At 38.7% G+C, this 21393-nt stretch overlaps 1 protein-coding gene across 5 annotated transcripts; it reads right to left on the bottom strand.

Annotated features, from left to right (window-relative positions):
* Positions 1–553: 553 nt before the first annotated feature.
* Positions 554–21358, bottom strand: Sin3a (SIN3 transcription regulator family member A). Of its 5 annotated transcripts, none has more exons than XM_077415526.1 (18): positions 20770–21358; positions 18089–18372; positions 17827–18006; positions 17589–17741; positions 16839–17170; positions 16506–16740; positions 16122–16373; positions 15239–15646; positions 14672–15123; positions 14086–14560; positions 13715–13961; positions 13242–13607; positions 12950–13119; positions 12666–12860; positions 11827–12105; positions 2887–3044; positions 2615–2750; positions 554–2339 (listed from the first exon to the last, which is right to left on the bottom strand). In XM_077415526.1, the coding sequence occupies exons 2-18, from the start codon at positions 18350–18352 to the stop codon at positions 2088–2090; spliced, it is 4554 nt and encodes a 1517-aa protein (XP_077271652.1). In that variant the 5' UTR covers positions 18353–18372; positions 20770–21358; the 3' UTR covers positions 554–2087. The 5 variants fall into 5 exon arrangements, with proteins under 5 accessions (XP_077271652.1, XP_077271651.1, XP_077271654.1 ...); XM_077415525.1 differs by having other exon boundaries at positions 20390–21358; XM_077415528.1 differs by having other exon boundaries at positions 11896–12105; positions 19931–21358.
* Positions 21359–21393: the final 35 nt, after the last annotated feature.

Raw genomic sequence — 21393 nt, forward strand, 5'->3', positions numbered from 1 at the left:
TATAGTCAGAAGTGACCAGACATCGGGAAGACCATTATACTTTTCGTCTCATTCTCGCTTCCCCCCTTTTTCTCTCTTTCATTTGGTGTTAAAAAATTAATTGACCGGATAGAGAAATAATGTAGAAAGAAAAAATAAACGGCGATACGTTTGGTTTAAAATAGTTTTATTTGACAATTTACTCGGAATACGGATTAAGTGGGTGCGCGCTATGGCATCCATGGGATTCTAATGTCCACATTTTAATTTAAAGCAAATAAAATTATCTTCAAATAAATTGTCAATTTGTTAATTTCAACTCAACATTTCGCCATTTATTTTATCCACTTTCCTGTTTCTCCCTTTTCAAACATTTTCCGTCTTTATTTCCTCCTTTACCCTTATTTTCCCACCCATCTCTCTCTTTTCCTTTTCTCTCTATTGACTTGCTTATGAGGAAATGCTTCAATAAATATACAACCACAGTATCAGATTACCAAAATTACGGTATGTATAATACATATTACGACTATACATTATATTATGTTATAATTAAATATTTATCTTATATTCGTTTTTGGCTATCTTATCCTCCAAGCTTTCTATCGACGGCATAACATACAGTAGTTACCGTGCAGTGTTCTGAGAGTTGACAAAAACATGACAAACGAGACAGATATTACATTCGTTAATTATTAATCGTTTATCGCAGCATTTATCGTACAACGGGCGTGGATCATTCCGTTTCTAAATATAAACTTTTCTCGAATCTTGTTTTAGTTTAGGAAGAAAAAAACTATGTGACGATTACGAGCACACAAGTTCATTAATGTTTACCTTTTTACAGTAACGCACCATTTCATTGACGATTGTTACATCTCACAGCTATTTGCAGATCTTACACAAGATTTAAGAATACACTGTAAAATATATAATATATGCTATTGAGAAATCGCGCTTTTTTTACATTGATATTATACGCTACAAAATAGACATAACAATCAGACATGTCATACGATCGTACATGGTGTGTGTTTGTGTGTGTGTGTGTATGTATGCGTTCGTGCGTGTGTGTGCGCGCGGATGTGAATCAATGACTTTTCGGTTAATTTCTCATGCCGCACATTAAATTCCAACACGCTCGGCTCTACCGTCCAGGAACATTACCGTTTTTACATCTTTAATCGTTCCACGTTGTAGAGCCTGGAAGGCAGATAGAGTGCAAATTCTCAAGTTTTCTTTCTTTATACATGTATATATGTATGCACATATGTGTGTGCGTGTGTGTGTGTCTAATTACAAATATTTATATAGATATAGATGCAAACGTGTATACGTATCTCATCAAAGACATAAGGTCGGAAATGTCAACTAAAATTATTTTTTTTATTCTCTTGTAAATAATTTGTCACACAGTTGACATTCTTGATTAGGTCTCGAATGAAACGAGTATCTGTATATAAAGTATATGTACATAAACATACTCGCTAAGTTATCGAAAGTAACACTGCAAGGTGCAAGCCATATTCAATTATACAGATGCAAAATGTATTAAATTTCGGTCGCGTAATACATTTAGTATTGATATTGTAAAATAAACGCGACATATCGATTGAATGTTACAATTTAATGAGAATGTAAAACGCGATAAGAGTAGCGGGACATGTTGACAAAAATGAATTGCCAGTACAGTAAATTTAGTGGAATATGAAATCACTCGTAATTATTACGCGCTATTATACATCGTTGTGCGTACTAGTACAGCCCGCGTACCTCTATACAGCCAAGAATAAAAATCTGTGCGAAAATGTATAATACGATATGGTATATAACACATGTGGACGGCCATTAACCATTTATTTTCTTCCATGTTCTTGGAATCGAATTTGACTCGGTTCAAATCGTTCTCGAATATCAAAGACCAAGTAATAAAAACAATATTCATTACTTTGTTCTAAACTGGACTCGTATTTCAACAAGTTCTGCTTCGAGTCTCAACCGAGTCTGAACTCGGCAAGGAAAAACTTTCGCTGATACAAGAATAATTGTAGCGAGCGTAGCGATATTGGGACATTTTAAATGACGGCAAGAAATTCCACCGAATCGGATTAGACGCACGTCTCTGTCAATAGATCAGATTGCAAACGTTCTACTCGGAAACGATTGTATTGCCGATAGGGGGAACGTGTCTGATCGTTGTCCGTTATCACTCGTGTCCTGTGGGGAATCAAGTTCTCATATCGTCCCATTAACCAGTCTTGGCACAATCGATGTTGAATATCTGTGCCGTTCTTAGACAACCACGATGCATGCCAATGATGAAACTTGGAATCCATACGCTTCGTTACGGCCGGATGACACTGCAAAATCAAAATATATATTCCACATCTTTCTTCTTTTTCTTTTACTTTTACTTTTACCAAAATCGAGCCATATCAAGATATAGGAATAAGATGTGGGAAAAATATCATATCAGAAGGGGTGGGGAGAGAGAGAGGGGGGGAGAGAGAGAGAGAGAGAGAGAGAGAGAGAGAGAGAGAGAGAGAGAGAGAGAGACCATTTATATACGAGCGGTATGAACATATGTTTGTGAAAATGCGCGGAAGCATTCAGATAATTGTAAAAATTGACGTACCCGTCTAGCACGATTCATGGAGTTTTGTTTGTAAAGAAATCTGTCCTTGTGGACAATGAAGAGCATAGTATAACTGTTGGGATTAAATCTACATTCTGTTTCGTCGGAATTGATCATGTCTGGAGTGTCAGTTGACCTGCAACAAATTTACAACATTGTTACTCGAAATTGGCAAATTTATGTGCAGAGGCATATGTATGTACACACACACGAACACACACACACACACAAATACATGCGTGCGTCGGATGGATATATATATATATACTTACTCTGCGACTTTATCCGAATGATTAGCGTTAAGCGAAGATGTTTTCCCTCTCATCAACCTCGCGGCGTGCTTTCGATAAGATCTAATATTGCGATAGAGAAAAATAGGTTTACGTCCTGCTGAGGCTCTGCCTGAAGAACCCCAAGTATTTCCGTCAATCTACAACAATTGCGAAATACCATTATTTCTATAAGTTAGTATTTTGAGCGCTATTAGGCAATTGAATATAAATGTATATAGAGTAAAATGCGAACTTAAAGACGCTAATTTGAAATGAGTTGTAGAGAACCGTAATAAAGTTAAAATCCCATATCCACCACACGCGCAATAATCTACAGTACGCGAATAAACTGATGCTACAATTAGTCCATACGCCAGATCGATTGAGCATTTTTATCGAGGTTGATGGTTCAAGTTAATGTTTTTTTTATGTTTCTTGGGTCGTAGAACAAGAATCTGCAAATCGTTTTTTCGTAAGTCGATGCAATAAAAAGTTATTAACAATTTATTTGTTTAACGTGCCCTAGCGGTCAAACTGTACATCCTATACAAAAATGAACTCGAGAAAATTTGTTCCTCTTTTCACGACGAACAAAATGGCGTTTGAATTTTTCCACAATCTTGATTATTGACGGAAATATGTCAATTTTTAGGTACGTACTGCCTACGCGTCGCGGAATACCCTAGGCGTGCGCGCTCGCGCTCAATTGTACCACAAGACAAGTTCAGAGTTTCAATTGTTTTAACAATACACGTGAGCGCGAGCGCGCACGCCTAGGGTACTCCGCGACGCGTAGGCAGTACGTACCTAAAAATTGACATATTTCCGTCAATAATCAAGATTTTGGAAAAATTCAAACGCCATTTTGTTCGTCGTGAAAAGAGGAACAAATTTTCTCCCGTTCATTTTTTTATAGGATGTATAGTCTGATCGCTAGGGCACTATTGCATCGACTTACAAAAAAAATTATTTACAGATTCTTGTTCTACGACCCAAGAAACATAAAAAAACATTAACTTAAGCCATCAACCTCGATAAAGATGCTCAATCGACCTGGCGTATGGACTAAATTGATGAATGCGTGAAAACTTATATAAACTTGTAACGATAACAAGACGGAAAAACTTTGTGTGCCTATGTGCATGTGCATGTGCGTGCACCGAAAAATGTCGCCTTCCCCACGTTTCGATACATTTTACTTACATCAGTCAGAATCAAAGGAGCGAATATTTCTTAAAAACATCATGTTCAAGATTCAATAAGAATAAATCTCTAAGAGCTCTAAATTAAAACTAGATTTACGCAAAACGCAAGGAATGCGAATATAGCGTTTAATCAATAAGTGAATCAATAAATTATGCTAAAATTTTTTAGAGACGGCTATATTGTATGTACATACATACACGTGTGAGCTAGATTAGTAAAGCTAAAAGGCACGTCGAATGACGCGCTCGGCCCAATTATTCAACAAATTCAATTCCAAAATATGGCTACACGAAAAAAAAAAGAAAAAGTAAGAGAAATAAATATCATACATGTGTAATCTGAAGAATTTTCATTACTGTTTCGTTATATTTCCGTATTTATATACGGCGAGGTATCACTTGCATCTTGCATCACTTTATAGAAAATCAATTAAAAAAAAGAGACTCTATATTTTTTTAATATTAATTCTATTATGTGTGTGTAACAAAAAATTTCATTAAATCATCGAATAAATCATGATCAGTGGCGATCTGACAACTTGATCCTTTAGTTTATTTATTAGTAATGTATTTTTATAAACAAAGCAATGATATAGATTATAATATATGCTTATGTCGTTATCCACAAGTGAGCGAATAAGCGACGAGTGTTGGAGAAAGGCAGGGTCGGGAGGGGCAGGGGGAAGGCGAAAGAGGGAGAGGAGAAAGATAAGGAGTAACGGGAGGGGAAAAAGAGATGGACACGTGTAGGTAAAATACATAAAATTTATAGAAAACGTTTTCAAACTAGAGCAGCCCTAATTGGTAGCTTTATAAATTAAAAACGAAACAAGTCCGGCGACTTTGTCGAAATGGCAAAATATAAAAGGACCAACGTAATTCTCATAAAAAAATTTGCAATATATATATAACATATATATATATTACTCCCCCAACAATAATCGGCACATATTATACGACGTGGTATACGAGCTCGGGAAAAGAGAAAATAGAAGCCAAGAAATAGGCCAAGTAAACTATTAGCTTAATTTATAATGAGACGAGAAAAAGTAAAAGACAAAATCTCGGTAAAGAGATTGCTCGGAAATTTTCCAACTATTGCATTTTTACATGTTTTAGAGATAAAAGTTTATACCAGACGGGGTGAAGTTGGTATATAAAGAACGAAATATATTTTTAAGAAATAAGAGAAATTTTAGTGGTATAAAAAAATGATGTCAGACGATAATATTTAAAATCGTACGTGTATTTCAATATCTCTCTTCTATACAATGTTATTATCTATTCTTTTATGTACACACAATACAAGTAGCCGCAAAACGTTTCCGTCCTTGTCGTTTATCCGTTCACATCATAGGCCAACGTTTAGTTTAGTCGGATAGAAATGGGTATCGAGATAATAAATGTATTAATATATTGATCGCGTGTGTTGCAGTCACGGGGACTAGTCAAGTGCGCGCGCACTAATTGTAAGCGGGCTGCGGGCTGCGGGTGCACGAATACATCATCAGGCAACTGAGGCAACGTAACGACCGTAGGCGTAGCGAGTAGCGACTAACGAATGTGGGGTGTGGGGTGTGGGATGTGGGGCGTAGGGGAGAGAAAATTGCTGCGCATACGCCATTGAGGCAAGTGGTGTATGTGTGTACATCGGCGCAGCAGCAGAAGCAGCCGCCGCCCGCCCAGCAGCCCAGCAGGTTGCTGGACGCGATTGTCGCAAAGAACGGCACAGTACCGCGGTACCGCCGCGAGTCGCCTTTCGCCCCGCTCTCCGTTCTCCGTTATTCTCACGTTAGGCTCGGGCGATCGCCATTTTGTACGGCGAGCGGTTTATTCGCGCGGATGAGAGATGCTTTTTGCAATCGGTACCGACAATGAAAATTGATGTGATGTTCTTTTTATAGTTTGTACACGGAATATTGAACGAATGTTCACGGAATGCGTTATCGATCGATGAACGCTGTGAATAAAATGAGAAAAAACCAGATACGTATGCGACATGTGGATGAGGGAGGAGGGAGAGAGAGGGAGGAAGGGGGGAGGGGGAGAGGTGGTAACTTGGGCTTTTTTTCTTCGTATGTAAGCACATACGTACGACGTTGCCCGTTCGAGCTTATTATTGCCGAAAATTGAAAATCAAAAGACCAGCTGCGATTTTTACTCGTTTGCTTCCTAGTCGAATCGATTTTCGCGCTCGAAGACTTTCTCGAGAAAGCGATCGTTGCTTTTCACCGATATATGACAGTGCGACGAGAATGAGTGTAAAGGACGGAAAACGATGCGAGAATATTCCAAGTAAGAGCTTTATCGGACGGAGCGACGGAGGAGAATCGCTAGAGAATTTCGACGCGTGGCGTGCGGATGTCGCAGCTTGCACGAATCTTTTGTTCAATCCTATTGTCCCGTACATTATTATCTCACGCGGCAGATTTATCATATTGCACTGCGACAACACAAGTGTATTTCTGTAACATTGTTCGTAACATTGATAAAAACATCAGACGACAGTCGATACAATGTGTATTTCACCTTGATTCGTTAATTGCTCTTTTGTATGTTCGACAAATAAAAAATATTTCCTATCGAAATACGACCGTTTGATATTTTATCTTTATATGAGAGTTTACGCTAAATCTAAAATGACCGAATGATTTGAAATTTGGAACGACAAATTTTGATTAATCAATAATATTTGTAAGCAGATGGATATCATTTAAAGAGATTGGATACGATGTGTGTGCCTGTGTGCGTGTGCATGTGTGCGTGCGCGCGCGCGCGCACAAGAGAGAGAGAGAGAGAGAGAATAGACTGTGATCATATGCATGCGCATGCGCAAAAGCACGAGTTTTCAATCCACTTTAGGAAATAAAGATACGGCTCAATAATCATGTTTATACATATGTAGAGTATAATAATTTTAATGATAGTACACACGCGGGCGCGCACGTCTCTCTCTCTCTCTCTCTCTCTCTCTCTCTCTCTCTCTCTCTCTCTCTCTCTCTCTGTGTGTGTGTTAGGAGTGTCAAAATGCACGTAAACTTTTTGACTCTGTGATTAAATATGCTAAATGTCAAAATCAATTAATTTATAAAAAGAATATTTGAGATTACTGCTATCGAAACTGTGCGAAGTATGCCTTGTTAGAAAACGTATGCTTGTAAAATATGTGTAAAGATCATTGGAAAAAAAATGTTTAGAGTTCACGCTGCCGCTATTGCCGATATAGCTTCATATCGTACAAAGAAAAAAAGAGGAATTTTAAGAAAAAAAATAATAAGGAATAAAAGTAATTAGAAATAAAATTAAATCGAATTAATATAAATTGCGCAAGTTTCTAGAAATCGGTATTAAGAAGAACGAGTGACTGAAAATTATTCCGAATCCAGGACAAGTCAAAATAAAAATTTAAGAATGTGAAACTTTTGGTAAAATGACAAATACTGCGGGTATTAATACTTCATACTGTCGCGTTTATCAAACATTATTACAGAATTGATGCAAAATTACAACTGACTTTCTATATACAGCACATAATAATACAGTTCGTAGTATCTCTGCTTTACTATATATCACTATATATATCATTTTTATATATATATGTACATATATATATATATATACACGTAGCAAAGTATATTACGTATATACAAATGTGTTTGATGAAGGACGCAACAGTTAAGCTAAAAACACGCTCAGCTCCACGCCACAGAGTACAGTCTTGTCATACCTCGTTGACTCGTTAGCTAAAACCAATGCACACTTGATTCATACAAAGGCATAGTGCATCGTACTACAGCTGATCCTGTAACATACTTTGAGGTACTTGAAATGTAGCATGACGCGCTGTGCCCTCGTATGGAGCAAATGCGCATGGACTCTTTTACTACGCGTCAGCGATGTGGCTACGAGATCAGTTCTCATGTAGAAAACAATTTTGGATTAGCAGGTCAAATAGCCAAACAAGTATACAAGCCATAACAAGTTTCGATGTTTCTCCGACATATCCATATTTTTGTGTGAGATATATCATAATTTTATTGGTACATTGCTCGTCATTTCTTCCCATGCAATAATCTAACCGCCCAGCTTTCGCAATTTCTTTAAAAATCAGAACATTTGTTCTCGGAAAGCTAATAAAACGATACTAAACGTGTAACCGCGACAACTGTTATAATGTTTAACAATGGCGTGGAAATAATGTATTGAGATGATCAAGGAACGGTGTGTGTGTGTGTGTGTGTGTGTGTGTGTGTGTGTGTGTGTGTATCCATATCTTCTATCCAAAGGCTTCACTACTACAGTTCTGAATACAATAGCAAGAATTAGTCAAGTATGAAACTTAACCATTAACTATTTTACTATTAGCTATTAAAAGTTGAATAAGTATCAAAATGTATATACAAATTTGTGTTAAATATTTACAGTTCTTCAAAAATGAGAAAAAATCTAATTTTATATCTTTTTACAATAAAATTAATATATATATATATATATATATATATATATATATATATCTTTGTCTAGTATAATACCATATGAAGAAAATAACAAAAATTTTAAAAATTGACTAACGTCAAATGTGTTATTATATAAATTAGTATTTTACTTGTATGTACGAAAGATTATTCTCACTTATTAAATAGATAGATGCCTTTCTTTCAGATAATATGTACATATCTTATATCTAAATTGTTATATGCCTCAGAGAAAATAAACTTCTTTGATTTTATATGTACAGGGCATAGATAGCTTTGATTTTAAACAGGATGCGTGTATTGAATAAAAATAACGGGAATTTATCGAAAAAAAATTTCCAACGTTTACTGATACGCGTAACAATATGCATCGCTGCTTAATAAAAAGTTATGCACATTCCAAGTAAATCATAATAGAAAACTTATACAAATTATATATACGAGCATGAAATATACATTATGTTTATTTTGTAATACACTAAAATATTGATTAAGACTCTTAAAAATATTTTTGTTGGTTCAATAAATTTGTTTTCGATTTACTTTTTTACGATTTAAATCATTACACACTTTTTGTAATCAGTCTTTTCCGATGAGATACCGTGTTAATTTGAACTCATACTTTTATTAAATAATTCGAAATCTCTTTCCTTATTAAAAAAACGTAACTGTAATGCGAGCCATTACCGTTTTATCTAAAATAATTTTATGATAATTATCCATCGTAATAATTTGAAAAAAAATGTGCACTTGAAGAAAATCTTATTTTCCTGTCAAGTTTAATCGCACGAAATATATTACTGACGGAAGAATGACTTTTCACAATAAATTGATATTATTTTTACTAAAATCTTCATTCGTACTTTATATTTAAAATGCAAACTGCTCCATCCCAAGATATTCTTGATAATAATGATCTAATATGTGTGTTTGTTGTAGTTTTAGTTTTTAACTTTTCACAAAATATAAAAGATAGTTGATATATGTAACACATGTGTGCGTGTGTGTGTGTGTACTTAGTAATTTAATATTTAATTAGTTTTAAAGTAATCAATTATATATATATACATACATTACAAATATTCTAAATATATATTTCTTATTTCTTAGGAAATATGCAACTAATTAGAGGAAGGTACACATTCAATCCAAAAAAAGGCATCTAAATTGTTCATTTAATTATTAGTTTACATTCATTATGGCACTGTTAGGATGACTTTGTAAAATTCATGCCAGTTCTTTTTTTCCTCTGTTTTATACAATTTTTATCATTATTTTACAACAATTGGTCATCATCATCATCATCGTCGTCGTCGTCGTCATGTTACCTCACAACTATATTGGTTCTTTACAACACTCGTCAATAAATGAATACTTAAACATAAAATAATGAGCAGAATCAATCAACTGTACCATATAGTATACACACATGAAATTTCCTATATTCATTCTAACCAGTCGATGTGAAATTTATATTGACATATTTTGACATAAAGTAAAGAAAAGTTTATTTTTTACACATTTAAAAACTTTTTAGCCAATAAAAAAATTCATTTATGGACTAAGAAGTATTTAAGATAATCTGTAAATATAACAATTGATTAAGAACAAGTCTTAGTGCGCACTAGTGCAAGCGCCCGAATTCGCTATAAGTAAAATTATGTAGATTCTATCTTTCCTCGGTCACATGTGTGGAGACAAAGATATAAATTATCAATAAAAATAAAAGCAAAACAAAAAATAAAGAAAAACTATAGCAAAGTTAAAGATAGAAAACTTGTCTATAATTTAATATTCATAACATTTAATTAAGAAGGAAACTGTCCTTTGATTTTTTTCTCTTTTGCTTCTTTAATAAATTTATATCTCTATTTTTGTTTATAATATAAAATTTTTTAAAATAAAAACAAATTATATATAAAAGGAAAAACAATATATGTTAATAGAATTAATAATATTTGCAATACTTTGTGTATCGTAAATAATTTAAAGCATTTGAATTGAAGGAAAACATTTACATTTACATTTGCGGAAAGGAGATTAAACACATTTGCATTTGCGCTGTAATGACGCGCCAGAAAATTTCATGTAATTTGTAATACCATATACAGATAATTACGGTTGAAGGAAGTTTCATAAGTCTCTTATAAATTCCCAATTAGTATAAGGTATAATAAGTTGAATTAAAGAAAAGTATGATAGCAAACTGGCACTTTTTTGCCATTTTGCGTATGTGGAAAAAAAATTAGTTGCACCATCAGATGAATGTATAGAAAGATGACCGACATTAATGACATACGCAACTAACACGGGCATCTTAATGATATGCGTAAAGCGTAAATAATCCAGCAAAGTATATGCATCTGTATAATTGTCCTGCCTCATAGATTAATAGAAACGAGAAAGTCTCTATTTTTATATTCGACGTTTGGCTAATGTCGTGACAATTCGATCATTGGTTTTGGTCAGATTAATCGTCAAGACTTTTTCGACCATGGGTTTTGGTCTTTTAAAATTGAAGTGATCTCTGATACTTATATATAAACATATCATTTAATTAAATTTAAATAATTTAATTTTATGCCTCGGTGGTCGAATTGGTACGACGCCCTACGCGGAATGAGAGAGGTTCCAGGTTCCAGGTTCGAACCCTGGCTGAGGTAATATTTTTCGCAATAAATTAAATTATTTAAATTTCATTAAATTAGATGGCTATATATAAATAATAAATATCAAAGATTACTTCAAATTAAAAAGACCAAAACTCATGGTCGAAAAAGTCTTGACGATTAATCTGACCAAAACCAATGATCGAATTGTCACGACATTAGCCAAACGTTGTCGAATATAAAAATAGTCTTTCTCGTTTATTAATTATTGGCGAAATAAATGCATATGATTTTCTGTTAATAAAAACGATTTCGTAGAAACTGGTATGTATTTTGTGCGTACGATGCGTGTGTGTACGTGTGTATGTATGTATGCGCGCACGGACGTGTTTCTACTTTAACGAAATTTTTCACGAAGATATCTCACTCCCTTCCCACAAAAGCGTCTAATTTATTTTAGTTGTTCACAAGTAAACTCTACTTTTGGTAGAGGAAAGTTCCATTAAACCTTTGCTCTTTGGGGCACTCATTGTTGTACGCTAAATAAAAACGACGACGAGGTACAACGTTTTAATCACAGATGTCAATTATGCGAATGAACGTTAAGTTGAATGTTGGCAATGATTATGAAAAGGTATTTGGATCCTATACCTTCTTGCTAATGTCAGTATTCTTGCGTTTTCTGCCCCTTCCCCCCCTTGCTGCCTGGTCGCTACTCACAGGATGATTGGTCGTCTGCTCATTCTCTGTTAAGGCAGGAGTATCTTTGGGGCTAGTCTGACCAGCTGGTGCAGAAAATCTATCAATGTACGCCACCCATTTTTCAGAGACTGTAACGCCTTCCCTTTCTCTCTCTCTACAGCCGTTATCCACCGGTTCGTCGCCCTCTGTATCTAACAACTCCATTGTCATTTTACAGTCCTTTTTATACTGAAATAAAAAATAAAGCTTCAGAGTTTGCGACTAGAATCTAATCATATACAAGCAAATTCAATGAAGCACGTTATTATTGACAATTCTAACGAATCATACTCCGTCCAACGAGAGATCATGGTTGATTCTGCGCATAGGCGAGCAAAGTGGGGGTAAAGTCCCTAGAGCGTGGCGTACCGTATACGTAAATAGATGTTCTGTGAGCGGAGATCTGCGCGAAACGGACGAGTTTTCGTCCGATCCAACCGTGATCTCTCGTTGGACGGAGTATAGTTTTATTTATAACGTATAATGGTTCACTGCGTTATACAGTCATAATAAACATGGTGCTCTTTAAATGTTTGTCAAACTTTAAACGTCTTCACATCTTCTATTTATCTAGTTCGAGCGTTTTCTCAAGGAGAAAATTCGTAAAGTCTAGGCAAATATTTTAGAAATACCCTGTATATCCCTTATAGGAAAAGATAATAGTCATGCGTCATGTAATTTGTCAATGTCAACAGTAATTGCTATTAAGGCAATAACTGATAAATCGAATATTTCAAAAAATTACTCACTATATATATCTTGAAACAGTTTTCATCTGCCATTGCTTTCTCCGCCTTGCGTTGATACGACAATTCAGCGCTTAATCTCACGTAGGCCGAGGCGCATAACCCACCGGCTCCATTATTTTCTTTAGGTTGACGTTGCTCTCTTTGGAATAAATCCATGCATTGTTGACAAACGTTATCTGAGACTAGGTGCTGCAACTGCCAGAAATAGACACATGTAATTTCGCGTGTCCGTTCTTTTTCCTGTGATATCATTCAAAAGGAAAGTGAAAGAAACATTTACTCACTTGCCTAACAGCATAATTAACGACCTTATCGAGAGTAAAGGCAATATAGGCATGTATACCGAACATTTCTCGTAATGTGTCTTCGTATGCCGTGCTTTCCATATTTCCGTCGAGGACATTTTTAACCATATCCAGAAAGGCAGGGTAATAATCTCCAATTTCAATTTCACCTATACCCAAATATTACCGACAATGAGTGCGATTCGATACATGACGCGATGCGCGACAGCCAATTGCCTGAATTGCCAAGGCTGTCGCGCTTGGTTTTACAATTGGCAAATGTATTACTTACTTTTTGGTTTTAATCTCAAAGCAACCGCTGTACTTTCTTTGCGCTGCTGCTTATACTTGGACTCCTCTTCGGCGAGAGCGACCGCTCTGTCGTACATTTTCGTTAATCTCTCACAAAGTATGTGATGTAACCTCAGGAAGAGGTACCAATTGTTACTGCCCATGAAAAGTGTGTACGCTTCTTCGGGATCGCTCGAGAGAGCGTGCATGGGTACTTTGACGTCGGGTTCACTTTTGCTGGTGGCGGAAGATGTGTTTGGCGACGTAGGGACCTTACTCCTATTAGCTTGCAAACCACTTAACGATGAAGTAGTCGTCGCGGATTGAGAATTATTACACGTTGCCACGTTCACATCTTCCTTCTCATCTGTAGCGGTACAAGAATAGAGCAAGATATACCATATATATATCACAAGATATATTTGACTTTATGATAATAGATAATTAATTTATTAGGGGGAAAAAAAAAATTACCATCTTCGTCCCTTTCGTCATCGCTGAGTTCTTGACGGGGATGGAAAAAAAGATCAGGTATAAAATGTTTCAATAACAGTTTTATCCGTTGTTTGTCTTCTTTATGAACAGCGGTTTGTCGTTTGACGTGATGGATCAAGAGGTTAGCAGCATCGTCTAATACGGACTTGTCTTTGTACGGTAGAACGAGATGTGGACCGCTGATTCCCTGACCATCGCCATTACCATCGTCACCCTGTTCGTGCCTCTGTATACATAATGCATCGGCATGTAATGCGTGAAATAATTGCGAATTAGGAGGAAAAAGAGAAGAAGGAACGTGCGCGAGACGAGAAGTATGAATAAAATTAAAATACAATATATATACCAACCTCGTCGTACAATGTTTCAATTTCATTGAACAGACTCTTAGATCTCAACGCTTTTACATCATTCTGTTTAAAATTAATTCCCTGATGATCCAACGATTTTAAGTAGTACTTTTCGTTTTGCTCCCTCCAGATTTTATTAAATCCCTTTTGCGCTTCCCGCCATTCTTCTTCCTTAGCCTTTAAACGGCGGAGCACAACGGGCACGGCTACCGCGGGATTTCTTTTAAGACCCTCTATGATATCGGGAGCTTTATCGCCATATATCCTTCTTATCGCTCGTTGATGAATCGTAGGGGAACAACCACCCATACACTCGTCGAGCTTGTATTTCTGTATCTCCTCCTGAGTCATTCTGTTCATTTTCTTATGAACACCCTCGAGCACTCTGATCGTCGACGCATTAGTTTCTATAACGACGTCCAATTCAAAACGTTCATCCTCGCACCGATATATAGATTCTTCATATTGTGTTTTCCTAGGCAAACCAATACACACGTATCTCGTAATTGGCAATGTCGATTATTTGTTGAATGAGCATTCCAGGATGTTTCAGGGTACAAAGAATAAAATAAATATGATCAATTACCTTGACGTTACAAATGTGCTGTCTTCTGACCAAGTTGGAAATGACACCCAAGTATCATTAAGGACCTCCTTACACAATTGCGTTCTGCCACTGCATTTTGGTTGAATGTACGATTTTGGCAATGCGCAATACGACGCCCCCAGCCGCTTGCAGGCTGTATAATCAATTTCTATCGCCAAGTCACCTTGCGGCCGTTCCTGGTGGCTGCGCACAATGCTGTTTGGAAAAGTCTCTACGCCTACGGCGTTTCCTGCGTTCGTCACCGTCGTGCTGGATGAATCGGATAAGTAACCGAGAAAATCTTTGAACCAATGTAGTAACTCGGGAAAACGGCCGAGAAACGGTGTCACCAGCTGAATGAGCTCCGACTTGGATACTATTTCTTGATTGAAAAGTACAAGGCATCGAAGGAAGTTTTCGTAAACCTCTTGTGATCTGAGTGCCTTTCGAACCTAAGGGATCAAACATCGCTCACATTTATTTGAGGAAACTTGCTTCAGGAAAAGCAGCTCAACGCTTAACGGCTAAAATGTAGAAATTACAACCAAAGTGATACCTGATGCTCACCTTATCAAAGAAAGCATAGTCGTTCAGGGTACCGTATTTGCCGGCTTCCGCAATAGTAATATCGCGCATCGAAGCCACTTTGTGCTTTTTCGTAGGTGGTCCATGTTGTATATGAGAATTTCCCGCTGTTGCCGAGGTCGAGAATGACGGGCTCCTCTTCAATTGTCCAGTATTGTGTCCGCATTTCTGGCCGCTAACGATATCTCTTACGTTCGATCTATCCCGCTCCCGTTCTCGTTCTCTATGATCTCGATTGTCGCGTTCCAGTCCAACCGTACTACTAGCTTCTCGAAGATCTCTCGATATGGTACCAGAATTGTTGTAGGGTGTTTTAGGTCCAATTGGTTTCTTGACAATCGCCGCGTGATCGTTAACCGATGCCGTCTTATTAGTCTGAAACATGGCAGACTAATAGGAATCAAAACTGACTACTTCACCCAATTAGGAAACAGCTTTCTCAGCGACAGAAAAGTGTTATCAAAAATAAAAAGAAAAGTTGTGGCGATATTCTCTTCTTTTGTCTTGTGTGTAAATACGGATCAAGAGAACAACCTGGCACACGAAATCACGGATGTGAGTTTAAAACGATAAACCATATTACAATAGCTTACAATCTATAAAAAGACGCATTTTATAAACATCGTCTTCCCATTTGCGCTCCTTGCACATGTATACGTGGTCTTTATTACCAAATTAAAAAAACAAGAAACAATAACCACAAACTATATGTTCCTATGCACATCTGTCAACATATTCGTTCAAAGTCCGTACATAAGGCCAGTATTATTTTGAGACAATTTCTTACATCGCAATTCTTCATCTGAAATTCTATTTCGTCGAAACTGTCGTTGTTTCGTTCTGCTGTAAATAAACACCGACTCACCAACGAACTTTGCTGATTAGTGGCATCCGGCAAAAATTGTCCAAACTCAGCAAGTAAATCCTCTTGATTCTCGAACAATTTAGCAACTTGGCTATAAACTTCCGCTTCTGTCAAGTGTTTTGTACCACCTGTCGCACCAGAACTTGTACCTCCCATATGGCCAGATTCCTTTAAATTTCGCTGTTCTTTCTGATACGTATGCAATATTTCCAGAAAACGTTTGTATTTGTCTGGTTGACCTTGGAACCGATTCTGAAAATGACAAATTTTATGCCTTTTATACACGCTTTTCATCGCCTTCATTGTTTCTCATTGTTCTCGAGACGCGCGCGCGCGCGCGTGTATTTCTTTTTCGAAAATTTTTTTTCTCGCTAGTAATCCTACCTTAATTTTATTAACATAGTTTATCGCATGGTTAAATTCAACCGGTTGGCTTTGCTGCGTCTGCCCACCAGTCGACACACCATCCGCTTGACTTAAAGCTTGACTGACAGCTTGCGCCTGTGCAGTGCTCACATGTGAATTATTATACACCGATACTGGCGGCGGTGATGGCGCGTGAACAGTTAAGCTGTTAGTTGTAATACTGTTTGCCAAAGTATGGTGTATATTACCCGACCTAAGGACAAACAAATGTAGCTACAGGTGTCGCATCTGTTTCTCATAACAATTTGTAGCGATATATAGATATTACGTAGATTTGAGAGAAATGCTTACCCTTGCATTATTTGTAAAACGGGAGGTGCCTTTGCAGGCTGCGTGGGCGGACTAGCTACGGGAGGTGAACCAACGTTCACCGTACAATGATGCTGCGATAACGTGGAGGTATGCGTCGCCGTTGGACTAGGCATACTGACCGATACTTGGAAAGCATATCCTTGTTCGTTTGCTTGTACCTCTATCTTGTAGCCTGGTGGGAGAAACGTATTGAAACCAACGATGAGTTCGGGATGTCCTTTGAAGAGATGACTCACTCGAGTTATAACGCCTGGAGTATCTATACTTTGAGATTTGAACTCTTTCATAATGTCTAAGAAGTCATTGTACACCTACGAATAAAAAAGATTTAGGTTAACACAATATGAAAAATACTGAGCGTTTCTTTTTTACTTATATACCGATGTTTCAACATAATTAGCTGTGTACACATAGCTAGTTGTGTCGAATTTAGTATGTGTGTGTATATATATATATATATATATATATATATATATATATATATATATATATATGACATACACTGCCATATTCACAAGCTTGGCGGCACTACCTTCTTAAGAAAAACAACAGTGATGCTAATAAAATTCCTTAAATAAAATATTTCCTTGGAAAATTATTAGAAACAAATAATGTGTTCAACAGTTAAAACATACAGTACAGTTTTTCATATGTGACGTTTTTCTTTAAAAGTATTGGCAGGAGAATGTAAATAATCTTATACTTGTTATTTAATTCTTTGTTGCTCACCTGTGGTTGATCGCTAAATTTAAATTTTACTTGATCCAGATAAGATAACGCATCTTCCACTTTTAATCTCTGGAACTGTTGAGATCCACTTCCTCCTCCTAGATTAGAGCCGGGTGGAGTGGAAGCTAGCGGTGTCACACCGCTAGAATGTACCTATAGCGACAAATATGCACGTTTAGTTTGTACTTTTGCGCGCGCGTATGTGACAAAAAGGGAAGAAAAAGTAGTTGGCGCAAACCTTATGCCTTATTGTCGATTGCTGCTGCGTATGGACTTGATTTTGCGAACCTGACGTAGGTTGTTGAGAAGCCATTGTATGACTATTGCCACCACCTATCCCACTGTGCAAACCACCGCCAGTGCTTATGCCGCTACCGCTACACGTGGAACCGAGTCCTCCCGCAGAGCTACTCGTCTGCTGCATATACGACATTTATAACGTATTACGATATATCTAAATTACGATATTATCATCATCATCGTCGTGCTTCGCAATTTACCTTGATGGGAGATGGCGTTGCGGTTGGCACAACAATCGCTCCGGTATATTGTTGTTGAGCTTGGGCAGTACCAAACTGTATACTCGCCGGCATTTCTTTTGAGGTAACAGACCGAACTGCTTGACCAGGTACAACAACCCCTATTCCACTGCTGGCGTGGTAATCTAAACTACCTCCTCCACCACCTAAGCCACTTCCCGCGCTCACCGACGAGTGCTTTGCAGGTGGCGATATTACGTCGTCCAGTCCACGAACGCGTTTCATCGCAAATTACATTGGAGGTGCTGAAATAAAAGTAATTCCAGAAGAGATTAAGTCTCTCTCCGTTTTGTCATTTAATTTACAAATTACTATCAAAAGCATTATATCGTCAAGAAAAATTTAGCCACGTATTTATTCGCAACAAGAATTTGACTAACACGAATAAAGCAGTTTTTCCATCTCGTAAAATTACATCGTTTAAGTACGAATATAAAAATGGCAAGTTATAAACCAACGTATAAATTGACAGAAATTATAGTAATATTAAAAAGTAATACCAAAAATATATAAGTATACCGTTTAAAAACAGATCCAAAATGAATCTATCTAACACGATTGACATTACGTTTCAATGTGCCTACCGCACACACACACGTATGTACTTGTATATTCTATCTCGATACGTACATACATATATATATATAGTACACATCACCGAATATCACTTGCATTTTGTCCAATAATACGTACAAAACCAAAGATATCACTTATTTATCGAAACTTGTCAATTTTACTAGGATTTCGGAACGTTAAAAGCTGATAATTATTTTTAGAGAAGGTTAGTTTAGATTCACATTCGTACCTCTGGCAAATCACCCTTATTTTTGAATCATAAGCGAATCTCAGAGACACAAAAGAGATATTTCTGAGCTGCTCGGATATTCGAACGTCGATAGCACATTATCTTAATATCTTAAGTACATTTATATTCATATGAACGTAAGATATAATAGATAAAGGTTAGTACATTACACGTTGGAAATTTTTCTAACATTCCAAGTACGAGTATATACTTGAAATATACATACATAAATACGCGTGCATACGTCTCGCGATTAACGTTTAATCATTTTATTGGAGATTATCGAAAAAATGATTGAATTATACGTGAAAGCCTATTCACAAATTTCTTTGGTAGCTTATACATATCCAAGCGATTGAATCCAATACGCGATTAAAAGACGATATACCGTTGGGCATACATACATACATGAATTTCGAAAGATATAAAAGTGCATCAAGTCAGGTTAGACGTCTCTAGGACCGAAAGAAACTCTACTCCTCGATTTCGTCGGACAATTTCATAGTCGCTTGGAGCTAATCGGGCGAACACACGTAAAAGTACATTTCTATCGTGGCGGTGCGGGGGAGATTCGGCGAGACGTAAACGGCAATAATTTTGAAACAGGGGAGCAAGTTTATCATCGCGTTTTCAACGCGCGAGCCTCGGGACACAGGCGCGTTACAAAAATAAATTGTAAACTCGTACTAGCTACGAGAGAGAGAGAGAGAGAGAGAGAGGGGGGGGGAGGGAGAGGCCCGATCGAGCTCCGTTGCGGAGTTCTCGACGCGGTGCCGCGCGTACGCGGCGTACGTTGAAAAAATCGCATCGAACACGCGACGAAGATGAGAAACGCGCAGATAAATGTCCCGGACGTTGCGGTCGCAAGCGGACGGACGGACGAACGGACTGGCGTCTTTCGTCTCTCTCCCCCTCTCTCTCTCTCTCGCTTACACAGACACACACGCGCACGCACTTTCTCTCTCACTCTCACCCCCACACATTCTCATTCTCCATACCAATTTCCATCTGAGAAAACACGTTTCGCGTCCCTATCTCCCACGTAGGTTTCGTCGTCGTAGAAGCACGACGAGGGACACGAGCGGGGACGCGGGTGACGTCGCGGTCGAGATACGTCCCCTCGGTCGTCGCCGTGAGCGTCGTACACTGGCGTCGCCGACTCTCCTCCGGCCTCCGGCTCCCCCGAAACTTTCGATCGCGTCGATGGCCGGGTTGGATTCCCGCTGCGTATGCACGCGCGAAAAACTTGCGCCGGCACGGTCAACACTCTCGGCCACCCTCCCGCGGACCGCGTTCGGCGTTGGCCTATGCCGCGATCGAATTTCCGTAAACGCCGCACGTTTTCAAACACTCCTAGCCGGCCCGTGCTGCGTTACGCAATATTCCACGTAAATACATAACGCATTCCCGGAGCAAACTCGGCGAACTCGAGTTGGTAGGTACAGGCAGGAACGTACGTCCGCGCCGCGTGCAGTCACTTCCTCCGCGAAGCGCCACCGACGCCACCGCCACCGCCGCCGCCGCCGCCGCCGCCGTCGCCGTGTCGCCGTGCCACCGTCGCCGCCGAAGGAGGCACCTTTGCCTCGTATCACCAGCTTCTTCCCTCGCGGTCGTGCCTCTCAACGCCGTATAATCGACCCTTACTTACACTTATGTTAGAGTTCTTTTCTCTCTCTCCACCTCTCCCTTTCTCTCTCTTATCGTCTCCGCCTCTCTCTGTTCCTCTTCCGTTCGCGTTCGCGCGCCCGCTCCGTTCACACACACACACGTACGCATCCGCGCGCGCGCGCACGCGAGCGCTCTCTCTCTCTCCTCTTCTTCCCGCTCTCTTTCTTACTTTCTCACTCTATTTCTCCTCGTATACTTGAATCCTGTCCCCCCTCTCGCAATTTCTGTACGTGTTCCACACCTTCCTCTTCCTCTCTTTCTTCCTTAGTTCGCCGTTTTTTCCACGACCAAAAAATCGACAAAGCCTCAAGGGGCCGGTCGGTCCGGTTGCCCCGTAGGAATTCACTACGTTCCTCGCTCTTCCACGAATACTCGCGCGCGCGCGCGCGCGCGAGCCAGCGAGCGAGCGAGCGAGCGAGCGAACGAGATTATTTCTCAGCAACGGCGAAATCTCGTAGTGTGGGTAAACAAACGCGGAATAATGTACATCTTTCGCGTAAACGAGAGGCGCGAGGCGGCGCGTTACACCGGAGGACTCGTCGGATTCACCGCACTTTTCCACGAGACGCGCACCCTCGCTCCTTCGATGGTACAAGGCGAACTATTGGATTTTGTGATGGCAAACAAGGAACCGACTGGTCGCGTAGCGGGAGGCGGGACGGCGGGACGGCAAGAGTAGCGAGACGGGAGACGAGAGTGGGGGAATGTACCGCGCACTGCGCAGGAGCGTATTGGCGCGACCAGCGGCGGCGTCTCTTCTGTTACCAACCACTCGGGTTCGGGTGCATCGGTG

Source organism: Temnothorax americanus, unplaced genomic scaffold (genome assembly GCF_048541705.1).
Source record: "Temnothorax americanus isolate GAGA-0224 unplaced genomic scaffold, ASM4854170v1 Scaffold4, whole genome shotgun sequence".
Taxonomy (NCBI): Eukaryota; Metazoa; Arthropoda; class Insecta; order Hymenoptera; family Formicidae; genus Temnothorax; species Temnothorax americanus.